This window comes from Pipra filicauda, unplaced genomic scaffold, assembly GCF_003945595.2.
Source record: "Pipra filicauda isolate LSUMZ 115617 unplaced genomic scaffold, ASM394559v2 scaffold24_size8852520_pilon, whole genome shotgun sequence".
Taxonomy (NCBI): Eukaryota; Metazoa; Chordata; class Aves; order Passeriformes; family Pipridae; genus Pipra; species Pipra filicauda.
The window spans coordinates 3,478,218-3,495,341 of NW_024104365.1; the positions used below are offsets into that span (position 1 = coordinate 3,478,218).

At 38.7% G+C, this 17,124-nt stretch overlaps 1 protein-coding gene across 5 annotated transcripts in view; it reads right to left on the minus strand.

Moving 5' to 3' along the window:
* The window catches only part of ABCC4 (ATP binding cassette subfamily C member 4), a 147,532-nt gene that overhangs the window by 37,332 nt on the left and 93,076 nt on the right, over positions 1-17,124 (minus strand). For 2 of the 5 annotated variants that reach the window (XM_027712842.2, XM_039381997.1), the window contains exons 21-25: positions 9,443-9,593; positions 8,708-8,827; positions 4,854-4,964; positions 3,288-3,388; positions 1,190-1,381 (exon numbers count right to left, since the gene is read on the minus strand). In XM_027712842.2, the coding sequence (XP_027568643.1) occupies positions 1,190-1,381; positions 3,288-3,388; positions 4,854-4,964; positions 8,708-8,827; positions 9,443-9,593 (675 nt within the window). Of the gene's footprint in view, positions 1-1,189; positions 1,382-3,287; positions 3,389-4,853; positions 4,965-7,619; positions 8,117-8,707; positions 8,828-9,442; positions 9,594-17,124 lie in introns of those variants that run through there. The other 3 variants (XM_039382000.1, XM_039381999.1, XM_039381998.1) reach the window with 3 other exon arrangements.

The following is a 17,124-nucleotide window of genomic DNA, read 5'->3' on the forward strand; positions in this document are numbered from 1 at the left end:
GCAAATTCACCTCAGGATGACAAAACCACAGCATAACTGCTCAGCAAAAATAAATACCCCCTGTCATCCCTCCCTCTCCTGCCTCCACCAAGGACTGAGTCATACATTGCTAATATCCCTTGCTTCCATTTTTTATTTTATTTCTGTCTCTCTCTAAGAAACGCAGAACTTTTTGTCTGCTATTACATTGGAATAACATATAACAGCTAAGGAGACGACCCATATGGCTCTTCTCAGATACCATTTTTAACTCCTGCATTATTTCAGGAGATCAACTCCATGCAGCAAGGCTGTGCTAAATTTTTGTAACATGCATGCTATTAACAGGTCCACTTGAGGAAAGAAACAGGGTTGGTTGTGAATGGAAATGCATGTTACAAATGAGGCCAGGGAAATGAGGCCAGAGTTGAACCACTCTCCTAGGGAAGACATCCTAATCAAAAAGTACACGTGCATTTGAAATGTAGCAAAGCACAAATTAACACTGCAGGGCTCTAATTTAATGTTGTCTGTGGGGGAGACCTTCCCTGCAGCACTCTTTCAACTGGAATAGCATCAAAATTGGGGAGGAAGAGTCAAATTTGCAGAGGAGGAAGAGTTTTATTTCTATGTTTCTTTTGACTACCAATCTAATTAATGGCAATAGTTAATTAGATTGGTAGCCGAAAGGAACTGAAATAAAATTCCAAATTTTAAAGTTATGCAACTGATTTGTATTTCTTCTCTCTTCCATTTGGGGCTCAGTGTAAGGGTAGGTACATTCCTTATTTTCAACTGGTTTTGCTCACCTTGTCTGTTTGTTCCAAAGGTATTTACCAAATTCCAAATTTCCTAATGCAGCTCCATTTGCTTTGGATTTGAACAAATATTTTGGGCTCAGCCGATATTTTCAAAGTCTGTCACTTTCTGAAGAATCCCAGATTTTTTTAGAACATTATCAGATACGTTTAATCCTTTGTTTTAACAGACGGAAATACCATGCTCCTGGATTCATTTATGCCACACTTACAGAAAATAAATAGGCTCTAACTTCTGTCATTAAATATGACTAAAACTTATTTTTTAAAAGAACACTTACTATTTTCCAAACATCCATGTATTTTATAATGTATTTCTAGCACACAGCTTCCTGTCAATTTACCATTTTTGCTTAATTTCTGTGAATATCTGAAGACGGCCATATACATACCTTTTCTCTTGGTTTAATTACAACAGACAAATGTCTTAAGACCAAAGGTCCATCTAGACTGTAAGTGAAGTTAACATTTTCAAATGCTATCATTCCTTGGTTAGGCCATTCTGGTGGAGGATGTTTGTTGGTCTCCCACGGAGCTTCTTTCTCAAGTTCTGTGTATTCCATTACTCGTTCTACTGATATCATCTACCGAGAGGAAAGAACACATATATACATGAACTTCATCCTATTGCATATATAGCAGATATTGCACACATATAAATGTATTTTGACTACACAGATTCAATGCAAATTATTCCGCCATGTTTCTTTTAATCACAGATAAGAGTATTTGGTGCCATTCTATGCCCTCTCTATTAAACTGAAGAAGTGGAAAGAATGTATCTCATGTCCTACTACAGATCCAGATCTACCATGATACATAAAACCACACATAAACATTTATTTCTAATCAGTGGGATTAATTACAAATCTAAATTCCTGAGAGCATTGGCCAAACACTTTTTGAGCTGGCAGGCTTGGTGCCATGATCACTTCCCTGGAGAGCCTGTTCCAGTGCCCAACCACCCTCACGTTGAAGAACTTTTTTCTAATATCCAACCTAAACCTCCCCTGGCACAGCTTAATGCCATTCTCTCAGGTCCTGTCACAGAGATCAGTGCCTGCCCCTTCTCCTTCCCTCAAGGAAAGTTGTAGACTGCAATGAGGTCTCCCCTCAGCCTCCTCTTCTGGCTGAACTGACCAAGTGACCTCAGCTTCCCCTCAAGGCCCTTCACCATATTTGTAGGTTTCCTTTGGATGCTCTCTAACAGCTTTATATCTTTCTTATATTGTGGCTCTCAAAACTGCACACAGAACTCAAGGCGAGGGTGCACTAGCACAGAGTAGAGTGGGACAATCACTTCCCTTGACCAGCTCACGACAGAATAGAGAGAAAACGTTCTTGACTCCTTTAATAACAAGAGATTTTTGATAGATGTCCACTTGTCAAAGAAGCTGATGCTAATCATAGCTCTATAAAATGATCATCATTCCACATCAAAGCCAGCTTAGTGAATGGCAAGCCCTTCTCCTCCAAAGTATTCCTGAATCACAGCCTCCAAGAGAGCAACTCGGTATATAAGACAGTTCCACAGACACTTCCAAAACTTCCAAACTGGTATGAAACAAACTGAAAGCTTTCTTCCCATTTCTCATCAAAGTCTGTCACTACTAGTTTATTCATGTGTGAAAAATGTGCTGAAGAAGCAACGTGCTAGCCAAAAGAAAAAAACCCTTATGTTATTATTATTAATTTTATTTGTTATTAAACATGGCTTTGTAACTTCTACAGAAGGACTACACATATTTCCTAGACTATGGACAGCAAATTGTAATTCAAAGTAACCTTCAGTTGTCAACACAACACAAAAAATCCCAGGTTTATGCTAAGCATGTTCTTTTCACGGTCTATTTTTCTTATATATTAACTTTAGAAAGTAAACAGGCAAATTAGAAAATGCTAGTAAATATTGTGAATTGGTAGAAGGTGTTTTATGTTATATATATGGAAAACACACAACCTTCTCAGGTGAATATAAACAAATACTTTCAAATATGTGTTAACCTAGAACAAATTAAGAAGATACGAGCCTTTACAACAAAATCACAGGACTCTAAAAATGTCATGAGGAATATAAATTCTAAATTGCAATCATAAATAATAATAAATTACAAATATCAAATATGAAAAAAAAATTAAATCTTCCTTATAGAGAGGAATTCATTTATTGTAATTTTAGCAAGTTGCAATGCAATTGTCTACACTATAACTAGACAGTCTTCTTTCTGCTGTAAAGAGAGATTATAAAGCCTCCCTTACTGTGAATGGAGAAGGACAGTCCCCGGACACAATTCCTCTTGAAAAATATTCAAAATCAGTCAGACAAATTATGCCCTAAGATAAGCTATTTTTCTTTATGGGCTGTAGAGTAGCGCCTCAACGGCCTGCTAAGATATTATTACCCTAAGTTAAATAAGAAGAATCTCATCCTTAAGCTTTGTGTCACAAGGACGAAAAGTAACCAGGAGAAAAGGAATAAACAAACATTACCAGGTTTTCAACTTCAGCACTTTGTCTAACACCCCACTGGAATGTTCCCATGAGGGTGATTGCATAGGATAGCGCCAAACCAACCTGCCCCGCATTCAGAGCTGCAGAAGAGAGGAAAAAGAGACTCAAATAGGTACACTGGTTAACTACACAAAATCCCATTAAAGTTCACTTTCATGAGGTTCCTTACATGATGGAAGCATCACAGACAGAATTTTATTTGGTTATGTAGTACTTGCTATCTGTACAATGAGCAGCTCCAGGCAGAATGGCAACTTGCTGCATTTCTTTTGTACATTTTGGAAACTGTCTATTTGAGAAGATAATCCCAATTCTCCTTGGCCTAGCATTTTATCTGAGGTTCAGTCTCAAGACCAGACTTACACAGCCTGCTAGGGTCATCCCTATCTGGCTGAGCACTAGTTAACTCTTTCACTTTTTTTCTAAGGGAATTAGATAAGCCCCTAAACCTAAGCAAAAAATTAGCATAAAATGATTTCAAAATTAGTTACGAACACTCACATCAACTTTGTACTCTTGTAAGCGATCAGATAAAAATAACAGTGCAGAATATTTCTTCCCCTTTTTATAAAAGCATTTACTGTGTTCAGTGGGTCTACTCTCACAAAATATATGGATTCTGTCTGCCCTGATACTAAGCATGATTGTCCTCTGACTTACTTGAACTTTATCCTAACATAGTCCTACTGACTTCAAGAGAGCTACTCCTTATCCAGAGGCAAGGAAAGATTCCGGACCATTGTTTTGACTTGTCTTTTTGCATTCTACTAACATTAAACCTAGCTCAAAATTTGCAGTATTGTGCAGTACGGCATTCAGATTTTAAAACACACGTGCATATACAGAACTTATCCAAAGAAAAAAGAAAAGAAACAAAACCAGCAAATTAGCATTAATTTTCATGTCCAAGATAATTGTTTCTTCCTTCATGTTTTAGATTACTATCTCATTCTAGTACATGTAACCCAATTACATCCTGGATGATGCATGCTCTAATGACAGTTCATGAGTGACAGTGAACATAAAATGTATTATTACGAGGCAATTTTCTTTCTGAAACTGGCCTATTCCACTGATCCAAGATAGGGGAAGAGCATCCCTAGAAACTTGAGCTTGCCTTTTGACCTACTGTACCATGTGTAGAAAGGAAAGAAGTTGTTAAGAGGCAGCTCCATGGGTGTTTCAGTATGAAAAGCAAAGCCCTGTAGGCCCAAAAAAGATAGACAAAGGTGGGGAAAATGAAAAGGATTTATTTGTTGTTATCACTCTGAAAGCCAGAATCTCAGAAGTGAAGACTAGAGATCTTCAGGTTTGTTTGCACATTTGGGGATGATGACAGATGCATGCCTCAGTCTGGAAGACGTATTTGCAGGAAAGTAGATACAGCCCCAATGCCCTAGACTGAGGAAGAGATCGTGATCTAGAAAGAAACATTTAACTTAATTACAGCCTTTAAACAATTAGAAACAGAAATCTGTGAAAAAGAATTAGACAATACTATACATGGTAATTACTGGGTGAACTTTTTCTAACATCCATACTTACTGTTGGCGAGAAGCAGGGAACCAAAAGCAACCACTATAACAAAAATGGCACAGATGGCATCCAGACGCACAGCAAACCACCTTGAGGTCGTCAAAAACAGAAACCAGGCCTCTAAAGTGTATTTTACAAAGACATAAGACAGTGGATTGTTAGAACAGTAAGCTGTATAATTATTACTAAATTAATTCATGGTAATATTACAAGTTGATTAAAAAAAAAAATGCCATCTTCAAGTGCGTGTCTGTATGGACTGATGATGATCAGGATATCGATCAATTTTCCTGAAATGGTCTAACTTTGTTTTCACACGAAAAGCAACCACAATGGCAACCACAGCTAGTATAACATACAGTAATAGGAACAAAAACAGTCAAGGTGTCAAGTCATGGTCAAGCATGGTCCATTTATTTTAAAACTGAAGCTTCTTCTGAACTATAGTGGACTCGGGAGTCTTAGAGTACCTAAGTACAACTACATTTACCATAGGTGTACTAGAGTCTACAGGCTTTTAGTTAGAACGTATCACAACACAACTGTCAGAGCCAAGTCTTTAGAGGGCAGCTCCAGCTGATTAAGCTCCTGTAAGAGCTACTCAGTACAGCCAGTTTAGCTACAGAGTTATTCAAATGTCTAGGTGTACATATTTACTTTTGGGGAAGCTCACAGTGGACATCTCCACTGGGCACTCACATCCAGGTGTTCACAATTTGGTGCCAAATTCCACCCCAGATAGATATGCTACAGTACAAGATACAGGAGACAGAGGAAAAGACATTGCAATCCAGATGACAGTGTTTGCATTCAGGGCCAAAACCAGAAGTCAAGTAGCCATAACAAAGTATGACATTATTTACTGCTTAGGCTACAGTCAGATGAATTGTTCCAGCTGCTACCAAGTCAAAGCAGGAGGTTACCATTCCAACCCTTTCTGTATTGCTTGTCATTATTCCATGTTAAAGATCAACTCAGTTTCAACTGTTTCAGTGTTCCCTAGTGCTGGGAAAGATGCAAATTAAAAAAATCTCCCTTTCATAAAATAAAGAGTAGGTAAGTCCGGCTTTTAAGTCTGATCATCTTGGATAGCCAGACTATGGAGTGATCAAATCAATTCAGCCAACAGAAACCTCCATGTAACTTCTGGAGAGCAGCAGAGGGTAAGAGTGAGGATGACAAGAGGCATCCAGCTAAGGTACAGAGTTGGTAACTTCTTAGTCCCATTTTCATCAACCCTAACTGCAATATGGCTGACCACACATTTAGCAGCTGGTTGCATTAAACAAGACATTTGACACGGTCATACACCTGGGCACACAGAATGACACAGGCAGGAGGGAGTGCTGCACCAAATCACAAATTGAATTCACCATAATTTAGTTACCTCTCTGAAACCCAGAAGCCAAGTGGCCCTGGAAACAATCCACAGCAGCTTCCTGGTGACATTAAAGGTCATTTTTGGCACAACAGTGTAGTTTTAAGGCCAGGAAATGGGATGACGCTTGGGTTGTAGATTTTTCATCTCCGAGGTTTTGCTCCATTGACCCTGTTGTCTGGGAAGGTTCCCTAAACTTGAGATGGGTCATTTTGCAACATTCCTATGTAAGTGGGGTCACCGTGCATAAAGGAAGGAATATGACAATCATGGGGACTAACAAAGACTCATCATGGTATAACTTCTGAAGATTCATGAGCCTGCTTATAGAGATGGACACTGGCAGGAAGGAAACCCGGGTTTGATCAAATCTCAGCATGCCCTTTAGATGTTCGTTACCTAAAATTTATTTAATACTGAATTCATAGGCATGCATGAAAGTGGTTCAAAGCAAGTGTCCTGTGTCCTAGGCTCAGGCCTAAATAAAGGAGGACACTACTCCAGCCACAAGTGCTAAACAAAACCCTTGCTGGTTGGGAGAGCCTTCTGTAATTCAGCAAAGAATTTAAAACTCTTTAGGAAACTCCAACTTGATGAGCTAGCATGAAAGGTATCCTCTTACATCAGCTACTGCTTGCTCACATTTAGTATCGAAGAAGCATTCAGGGTGTGAAAGCAACTTCAGGAGATCTCTAGTTCAACCTCTGCTCAAGCACGGTCAGCTCTGAAGCCAGACCATGCTGCTACATGCTTTATGCAGCTAAAGTCTTGAAAATTGACATGGATGAAGCCTGCACAACATCTCTGGGAAACCTGTTGCTATGCCTGACTGCTCATGGTGAACAAGTTTTTCTTGTGTTCAGGTTAAATCTCTCTTGTTACAACTTATACCCATTTGTTGCTCTTACCACTATGTACCATGGTGAAGAGCCTATCTTTTTGTCAACATCCTTGCAGGTACTGGAAGGTAGCTATTAAATCATCTGTAAGCTGCCTCTTTGGCAAGTTGAACAAGCCCAGTTTCCTCAGCCTCTCTCCACAGAGAGATCTCTTCCGTTAGTACATTATCCTATTGGCACCTCCACTGAGGGCTAACAAGTGCTGAGAGGGATGATTTTCGTCATTCCCTGGCTATGCTCCTGTTAAATACAGCCCAGATGTTGCTGGCTTTCTTTGCTGTCCAGGCACATTGCTGGTTCATATTCCCTGTGAGGACCAAAAACTTCACACACACTAAGCAAGTCGGTGTACCCCAAATACTCTGGTGGGAAAGACACCAAGACAAAGCGTGTAGGTATGCAAAAGAGTGTTGATAATAAGCATTGAAGCTTGATCTCAAAAGCAGGTTCCTGATCTGGCCGGGAGGGGTGTTACGGACAGTTTTGATAGGGAATTGGACTGGAAAATTGTGTGTTTGTGTTCCTTAGATCTCACCTTAAAATACACGAAAAGTATTTCCTCTAAAGGTCATGGTCCTCTTTTTTGTATAGTGAAGCTTGTATGTGTAGTTTATTTGACTAAAGATGTCTTCTAATACAAAGCTCAAAAACAACTTTGTCTTCCCTCACTAACAGCTCCTGTTACATTGATCTGGTCAGATAACTGGCAACTCAAACATATTAAGAAATGGGAAATTCAAAGCCAGAGGTGCCTCCCTGGAAGATACACCCATCACAGGTAACTGGGCTCAACAAGGAGGTCAGTGTGCACAATTCTACAATCTGTGATAAACTACTTTATCACAGAAAAGATCAACCGGTCTTACCTTTTACATCTATAATTTACAAAAAAGCCAGAGAACATATTTTTATATATGTTACGACAGAGAAAATTCACAATCTTACCTACCAAACACAAAATTGCACTCTTGCACTCTGCTGCATCTTAAAAAACACTGTAATAGAGAACATTTAGTTGACAGAAGGTAAAGAATCACAGTGCAAGCCTGAATTACATTACTTATGCTTGCAGAATACTAATATTTTACACCTTCTGGTCATGTTAATACCATATATTAGATTTAAGCCCTGAAAGCTGCTCAAAGTAAAAAAATAAGCGAGATCCATAAAACTCTTCCAAGGTGATTTATAATAATAATCTCTGCCCACTCCTAGCACTACTAAATATTAAATGCTTCATAACATAGCTTGTTTCATCCCTCCCCCCTCTTTTTAAAGATGGAATCCAGGAAAACGTGAAAAATTATTCTTTAAGTATTCTTAGCAGGCATACTTTCAAATGTTTATCTTATACATTGTTAAGACATACGCGTGCGTATCTCAAATTACATTACAGCCCAAAGTAAACTCCCTAAATCTAGACAGATAATAACGTTTTTGTTCTAATAGAGAAATTTTACCCTAAAGAGACAAATGCACAGCTCCTACTGATTTTAATGCACATTATACACATGTCGCTGAGGGCATAAGATATTTCCCTCCTACAGTGCAAAGTATTTGATTTTTCACGTCAATTCATCACAAACCTGAGTGGAGGTCTTGGTGTGCATCAAATAATTTTTGAAATCTTTCCTCTGCTTTCAAAGCCCGAATAGTCCATAGACCCTGGAGGGATGACGACAAGTGGGAGAACACTGGACTTCGAGCTACAAAGGGAAATAAGAGTACCTTAACAATAGCTGAAGGACAACATTTAATTCTTTTTGTACCACACTAATCTTTAATCCTACTACTTTATATTTAACCATACAAGTTGCTCTACTGCATCCTTTTAGAATAAATATGCAGTATCTTTAACTAATGTCCTCTTACTCAATTAGAATCAGTCAGACAGCCAGGCAGATTAATTTATACAAAAATGCCTTACATTTTTAACGATTGCTGTCACTGAAGAAATTCCTTAAGCTTTATTAATGACATCAGGTCCCCATGTTTTAGTATTTCATATCGTAGTCAAGCTAAAGTCAGGCACAAGAGTCAGATAAGGTCAGAAACACCATTAGTATGTTCATGCAAGGTCCCAAAGACCAGCAGCTTAGCATGTTCTTTATTTACAGATAGGTAAACTAACATACACAAGGTTTATCATTATGCAAAACAGGAGTTAAGCATGTGATTCACTAGTTGAGAACCAAGGCAATAAGGAAGTTATTTGCATAGCAAAAGAAAAAAAACTTTGATGGGCTGTCTATAAAATAGTAGCATTTCACATAATAATAAGCAGGGTTCAAACTAACATCAAGTCCCGCCAAACTACATACTTGTGGATTCTAGACGTTTAATATCTCTTGAAGTGTCTAAGAAATATCGTCGAAGAAAAATGAAAAGAATAAATAGTGGAATTAAGGGGATGAGTATCCAAGGAATCACTGCCACAGCCACAGCCACCACACCAAAAATCTGTAGGAGAGTCTGGAGCACAACAGAAACAAAATAAAAAACTCTTTGCCAGAAGAATTTAATTTAGAACAAGTATAAAACCATTTAACATGCTATTCAAACACTTAAATATTTAAACATAATTAGTGGATGCAACCGTATAACATATGAGCAACATCTACTTTTAAGCAACTTGGAAAATTTACAGTAATACCTAAATTGACTAATTGTGCAGTTTATGGTTTTTTTCTGCATTATTTTTTCTTTAAGAGATGTCTTTTCAAAACTGGTTGACTGAACATTACTGCCTTTCTTTGTAAACTATTTTGTGACTGCTGTAACAGAGTAATAGATGATTAATGTAACAGACAACTAATCTTAATCAAACCCAAATTGTTACACACTGCAAAAAATGTCATTAAAAGCTAGTTTTACCAGGTTTACTAAAGAGTATGATGTGAATAGCTGGGGTAGACCTGACTTAACTCTTAGAAAACTAGATATAATGTGGAAAGAAGTTCTGTTGCTTAGGACAGTGGATCCTGGCCCAATTTTCTGAATTCAATCCCGCATTTCCTGCAGACCCTTTCATATCCTTCATCAAACTTTCAGTTTGAACACACAACCAAAACCATCATCTGACACAAATTTATTTCAGAACACTAGCTGTGCATGTATGTTTGGCAGGATCCTTGTATACTGTAATTAAGGTGTGCTCATTTGCTCCTTAAAAAGGGGGCAAAAAATCCATACAAGAATAAACCCACCCTGTACAAAAACAAGACAACTGAAATCCTAGCTCAGGACTAAATTCCTGTATTATTCTCATTAACAAATTAATTAGAAATTTTTTCTAAGAAATTTTCCATTTCATGGACTGTAGAGGAGCCACCTCTTCATCATCACATACAATGCATATGTGGATTCCAGCTGAATTTTGTGGCTGCCTGATTTTTAGATCCCATTGGTGACTACTGGGTGCTGAAAATGCATGTTTTGCAGCAAAAATGCTTCCATCCCTTTATCCGTGCATTGAGTTGGAAAAGTTAAGCAACACAGAAACACATCAGCTGAGATCAGATACCAGAGAGCCACCTGGGTCTTCAAACACTTTCAATGGAAATGACTACAAAATATTGCATTTCCTGTTGCACTTCTGGTAGCCCCCCCCCCCCACATGCTCTGAAGTCAAAACCGAGCATAACCTTTACCCCTGTTTTTTTTTTTTCTCTTCAGGCTTCTCTGACTTTATCCTAATTTCACTTGACTAAACAGCAAACCCACACACCTTATATATTATGACTGCATGAGTCAGCACAATTTAAGTTCAGCTCTAGACAAGGTCTTAGCTTATGATAGAAGATTTAGGAGTGTAACAGCCTTGCAATCTCATAGATTTTGAAAGCACATTTTAGGGTCTCATAACTCAATTAAGGAAAATACCTATAGGGTAGGAGCTCTGAAGGAAGCTGCATTACCACTACACTGCTCATCTGTGGGTTAAGGTGTGGACAGCATTATGTTGCTTGACCTTCTAGATACATACAGTAGATCACAAACATTTTACCTAGATTTCATCAGGAGGAGGTAAGGTGGCAATGAGAGTGCATGGTGTTTCACCTAGATCAATTATGCACATAGCTATGTCAGCACAAAGCGAAATAAAGCACCCTGACTCCTCACTAGCACTGCCATCAGCCCTTCTCTACCTTCCACTTCTCTGGTATTCTTTAGAACCCTGTAAACATATTTCCTTTTTACTGTGGGGTGAGGAGAAAGGAAATAAAGATTCCAGACCTCCTACAAATTTGCTTCTGTCTAGATCCCCATGTTCCTCTATACTACTCATTATCTCTGTCAAGCCTGTCAGCCATCCACATGCTGGCTAATTTCTAAAGGCTCCCTCACCTCCATCCTTATCAGCAGAGGCTGAAGTCCATTCCTTCCTTCTGACAAACTCACTCCCAAATCTGCATTATACAACTGCTGCCTTCCCCTTCTCACTCCGTCACTTCCTACACAGTCACAAAAAAGCTGTTTCTGAAGTACATAGTCTCCTCATACCATCAGCCACAAATCTGAAATGAAATGTTGAGGAAAGCTGCTTCAAGAAAAAGAATTCTGAGGAAAATACATGCTTCTTAATAAAAAATAAAAAAGCTAAACTGAAGTTTTAGTGATGATAACCTACAATATGTTGCAAAGTGCCGGTGGGGGTAGGAGTGGGAGTAAAACTATTAACATCCAGCTTATGTAAACAAAGCCTTGCTATGGCAAAAATACAGGGAAGGAAAAGATGGTTAGGATGACTAAAGTAAAAATCTGACACCGCCTTTGGAAGGAATTTTAGATGAGCCTGCACCACCTTATCATTATAAAAATTTATGATAGGGTGGATCAGTCATGTGTGTTGGTTTTTTTTGAAAACCAAAATTGCATATAAATTAACTCCTAATGAAGTAGTCCAAAAGCCAGACACAACTATTTGTAGACTGTAATCATGTAGTTACTGCGTGAGGTAAGGCGAAGGTTCTAGCTCCTGAGTTTCACAAGAGACAACCAACCTCTGCGGCTGGAGCCTGCCCCAACTTCTAGTAGATTCACTGCATGCAACCTGGAGGACCCAAGATCATCACCAGGTTGACAAATATTAATGAGTAGTCTGACATCTCTCCTTCTGGACACAAGCAGTGACGTAGGTGTTCAGTTTGTGCAGCAAGAAATGCTCAGGACTGAGTACCTAGACTTCGCCTAGCAAAATCAGCTTACAATTGAAAATTGCATCAGAGGGCTAAGCAGGCAAGATTTTCCTACTTTGAAGAAATATGGCTTACACAACCAGTATCTTTTACTTTTAGGGCTTCTTATTGTTTTCTTAATTTTAGTATTCAAAATGTAATGACTGTGCAGAAAATAACAGTCAAATTAAATTAAAAAAAACCCAACACAACAAAAAACCCAAAAAAACCAACCAAAACCAAAAAACAGGAGCTGATGAATTACATTTTACAGCTATCTGCACAGTATTTGAAACAAGGCCACCTTACACAAAAGACAACAGGTGCACAAGCTACTGAGACTAAAAAGATCTGGATGGTTCCAGGAAAAGACCATGGCTTCCAAATGGAGACACATTGTCCAATGTCCACCTTCAAACTTATTTCCATTTCCCTGGAGAAAGATGAATCTCCCACACACAGTCTGCACATAGTCTATCCCTAGAATGCAGAACAGCACGTGCTGCTTCTGTTGAGTCATGCTCTTGCAAGAGTCCTGAGAGATTTTCCTCATGCTTTGGTCAGTCACTCCATTTACTGTGGCTTAATTTTACTTAAAAATCTCCTCTTTTACTGGAACAAGCATGGCCTCCTACAACCCTCTGGGGAAATTAATGCTCTGATAGGACATTCACTTGCGAAACATTCTTTCCTTTTATCGTCTGACAACCTACATATTCATAATTCTTATAGGCGCTGAGAGTGATATCCTGAATTTTTTATCTCTAACAGGTCTTGATCTAGGAATAACAGGTATTTCTGTACCACAATCACAGAACAGAAAAGCATTTAATGCCAGATAAAGAAACCATAAGAAAAAAATCCCCTAAAAATCTGAAAAAAACATGGTCATTACAAGCCAAATGCCATACATCTATCACAGGTTGTAAGTCTTACCCTTTGTTAGAGAAATTATACCATTTATATAAGGTTAGAAATCTTATGACAAATTGTAAGCTATTCAAAGTAATTTAGTAAAGTTGACAAAACAAAAATGCAAAGCAAAATTTAAAGTTCAAGATGTCTCATAAAAATGTCTATCCTTCCACCCCACAGATCACTGCTCTTTGGTATCAGTTATACTCTGAGATCAATATTTCATGTTTGGCTTAAGTATTTCTATAAAAAGGCACCACACCTTCATGTAGAACCCCACTTTGAACCCCTAAGATCTGCTGGCACATTGCTCTAGTGAGAACTTAAGAGTCCTTTATCTTCTCTTGAAAGTACCTATAAAATACCTTTCTGCCTTTTAATAAGCTCAAAAGTGTCAGATATTTGAGGTCTTCCATTTTCTTCCATAATAGAAAAACAAGGGGTACCAAGCAGTCGCGTGGGTCTCTCTGGCTTTCAACGCCAAGTCATCCACATGGGTTTGACAGCAATGGTATAGGACCTACTACCATAGGAACCACACTATTCTGGACTTGCAGCTGCTGACCTGGTAGGATCTCGAATGAATGAATGGAGCCCAGGGGATGGGATGTGAGACTTGGAAACCTGAATGTGGGAGTTTACATGTGACCTACATAGCGAAACTCCTGTCCTAGCTTACAAGTTTAAAAAGTGATGAACAGAGTAATCAAATTGTTTAGATTGGAAAAGACCTCTTAATGTTATTGAGTCCAACCATTAACAGAGCACTGCCAAGACCACCACTAAATCATGTCCTTAAGCACCACATCTGCACATCTTTTAAATACCTCCAGGGATGGTGACTTCATCTAACCTGTAAGTGTGTACCTAGTGACCATATGGTAGAATATTTCTCTACAGTCCCCTAACTGTATTTACTAGATGCCCTCTGACTACAGCAAAGTAAACATCTAAAGCCCATCATGCAGATATCTAAATTTTGATGGCTGAATCTGCAGTCAAATCCCACCCAAAAAATGCAGTGTTCCATGACCGGTTTTACAAACATTTAAGCAGAAGTCAAATACAGCTACCCAAACCCCATTCCCACATGCTACTTCATGGATCCTAATATGCACTCTCAAGGATTATATTAGCCCATAGAACTGCCACAAAGCCATATTAATTTAATAATAGCAATGGTGCATGTCCTGGATGTCAAGTTTGAACCTTCACTGCATTAACTTAAGCCACTCTCAGTCAGGCTATGTTGTCTGAAGTAAAGCCAGGTCAAGAAACTACAGAACCCCACTCTGTTCATACTTCCTTGGCATCACCCTTACTCCACCTCCCTTACTCCTGATTAAAATTCTTTTCTCATTGAGCCTGCTAAATAATTGCATGCACAATCAATCCCTAATCCAGTTCTGACACTTTCTTTATCCTTGAATGCTTTTTCCTTTAACACACTTTTTCAAACCAGATTGTTCGGACTGACTGTCCTGCAGCTCTGTTAAAGCACAACTACACAGGCAGCTGGTTACACTGGTACATCAGCAGACGAGCTTCCCTGGAGAGATGACATTGCAATGAGAAGATCAGAGCGATAACCATTTCACTCAGGCCAACTCCACCCAGAGGAGCATACTGAGCCACATTGTAGATTTTCTGCAGTTTTTCTCCTTCATTACAAAAAACCAGAGGAAACATCCAAAGAGAAACCCTTTATCTTTGTACTTGTAATCCTAGTACATAAACAACTCCACTTAATTTTACTCACTTAAGGCAGCCAAGTTAAGGTGAGTAGTCGTGCCTTCAAATTACTTTCTAAAAAAAAATTATGGTTTTCTTTTGAAACTAGTTAAAAAAATACATATGGTTGTTTATACTATTGTTTGCATCAAACCGTCAGGAACACATTTGTCTTCAGTGAAAATGCAATGAAGACTTATGAGTACAGAAGAGAAAGTGAGGTACGTACAATATTTAAAAGACAGACATTGTCCTTTTCTGAAGCAACCAGAGACAGCAATCTTTGACAGGAATGACAGCACTCAATCAGTGTTAATTCAGCTTCAGGAAAATGTGCATCCACTTTAAAGTTCGGAATTTAAAGACAAGAAAACCAATTCACTGAAAAGGTAAAGAAAAGGTATAGTTGGAGAAGAAATGAAAATTGTAATTTCAGATAAACTGAGTGAAAGGAAAAAGAACTAAATACTGCCAGCTCTAAAAGCCTCAAAAACAGCAACCTCGACTTCTGCAAGATGTTCTCTTCTCCAATGAATCCTGTTATTTGCAATTAGTTGATAAGAGGTTACCTAACTAAACCACTATGTCACTGCAAATGGGCTGAACACATCTGTCAGGTGCACCACAGAAATGTATTCAAAATTTCCAATCACATCCTTAATGCTAGCACCTTCCATTTGTTCTCATCTCTATAAGATAGTCCTTCTGGATCATGGTTTTTCCAAGCAAACAAGCATGTACTTAGCTCCTCAGGGCAGATGTTTTCTGTGCCACCAACATGCTCACTCGTTTGACTTGGCATGCATTTTGTCATTAAGTGAGAAGCCTTAATATTTGTTTGAGGTCATGGCGAACTGTGTGCAATTGTTCTTTAACAAGTGACCTTATAATAAAAAGGGTGTTTTCTTTAATACATTGGCACTGCCACCATTCTGTTGTATTTAAACAGCATCCTATTATCATTAATCTCTTACCCTACAACAAGGGATAGAAATAGGCTCTCTGGGAACACTGGGCCAAGAGGCTTAACTGTCTTATGCAGAACTTCATCCCAATAGCAGTTTTCAAAAATCACAGTTCATGTGTTGCCTGGGACTTCCAGATATTGATGCTTTAGAAACAAACATGTAATCAAGCTCTGGACTTGGTGATTCTGACAGACATTCAAAATACTCATCCTTTAAGACTCCATCTTACATTCCTACAACATAGAGAGGTTATTTTCCTTTAAATAATAAATTATCTTCACTCATGTAAGAAGTCAGTTGCCAGGGGCCCTCAGCCACAGTAATAAGTTACTTCCACCTAATACAGGTTTTTCCATGAAAAACAAGCTTTTATCAGAGCCAAAGCCTCTACTTGTGCATCTCTCCACGCAGCTCCTGTTCATATCCACTGTACATGGAAACCAATACAGTCACACACAGAACGACAGTGCCAACACCCATTCTTGTAAATGGCTGTGGACAATGTATTTTTCTATTTATAAGCAGTAAAAACTTGAGTAGGACCTCTGATTTTCTCAAGTGCTCTTTTTTATTGCACCCTGTGCCCCCTCAGCCCTTCTACACCCAAGTGTTCTCAGTGACTTGGGCAGCAAGGCACAACTTTGCAAAGAGGATCTACAGATAAGTGAGAGGTCTTCTTCCTCAAGTTACAGGGAGTTACTTATAACTTTACTGTGATCTCCATGTACAAATAACATAAACAGTTAATATGTTTTACTGTTCAGCAGTGCACTTCTCCTGTAAATAGTCCCTGGTTATACTCTTACACCGTTCTTTTCTCAAGGAAAAAAAGGTACACACACAAAAACTATTCACATAAACTACTACCATGACAAATATGTTCCTGTGGAACACCTCAGATGCCAAGCACAATTTTACATGGCAGCTTGAGGAAACAGCATTAATCAGCAAGTGCAGAACACGCACACACACATGCTTTGCTTTCTTGACAGCTCTTGCCAGAACCTGCCTGAAACAATGCAGAAAAATGTCTGGCATCGCCCAACACTCCCAGAGTTACTCCTCAGGTAACAGAAAGCACCCCTTTTCCATCATATTACTTTAGGGGGGTTGTGACTCCAATATCCACCACCACTGCCAAGTGTGATCGCTTTGCTGGTTGTTCCACTTGCTTCAAGATTCCCACAGCAATGCATTCTTTTATCTCCTGTA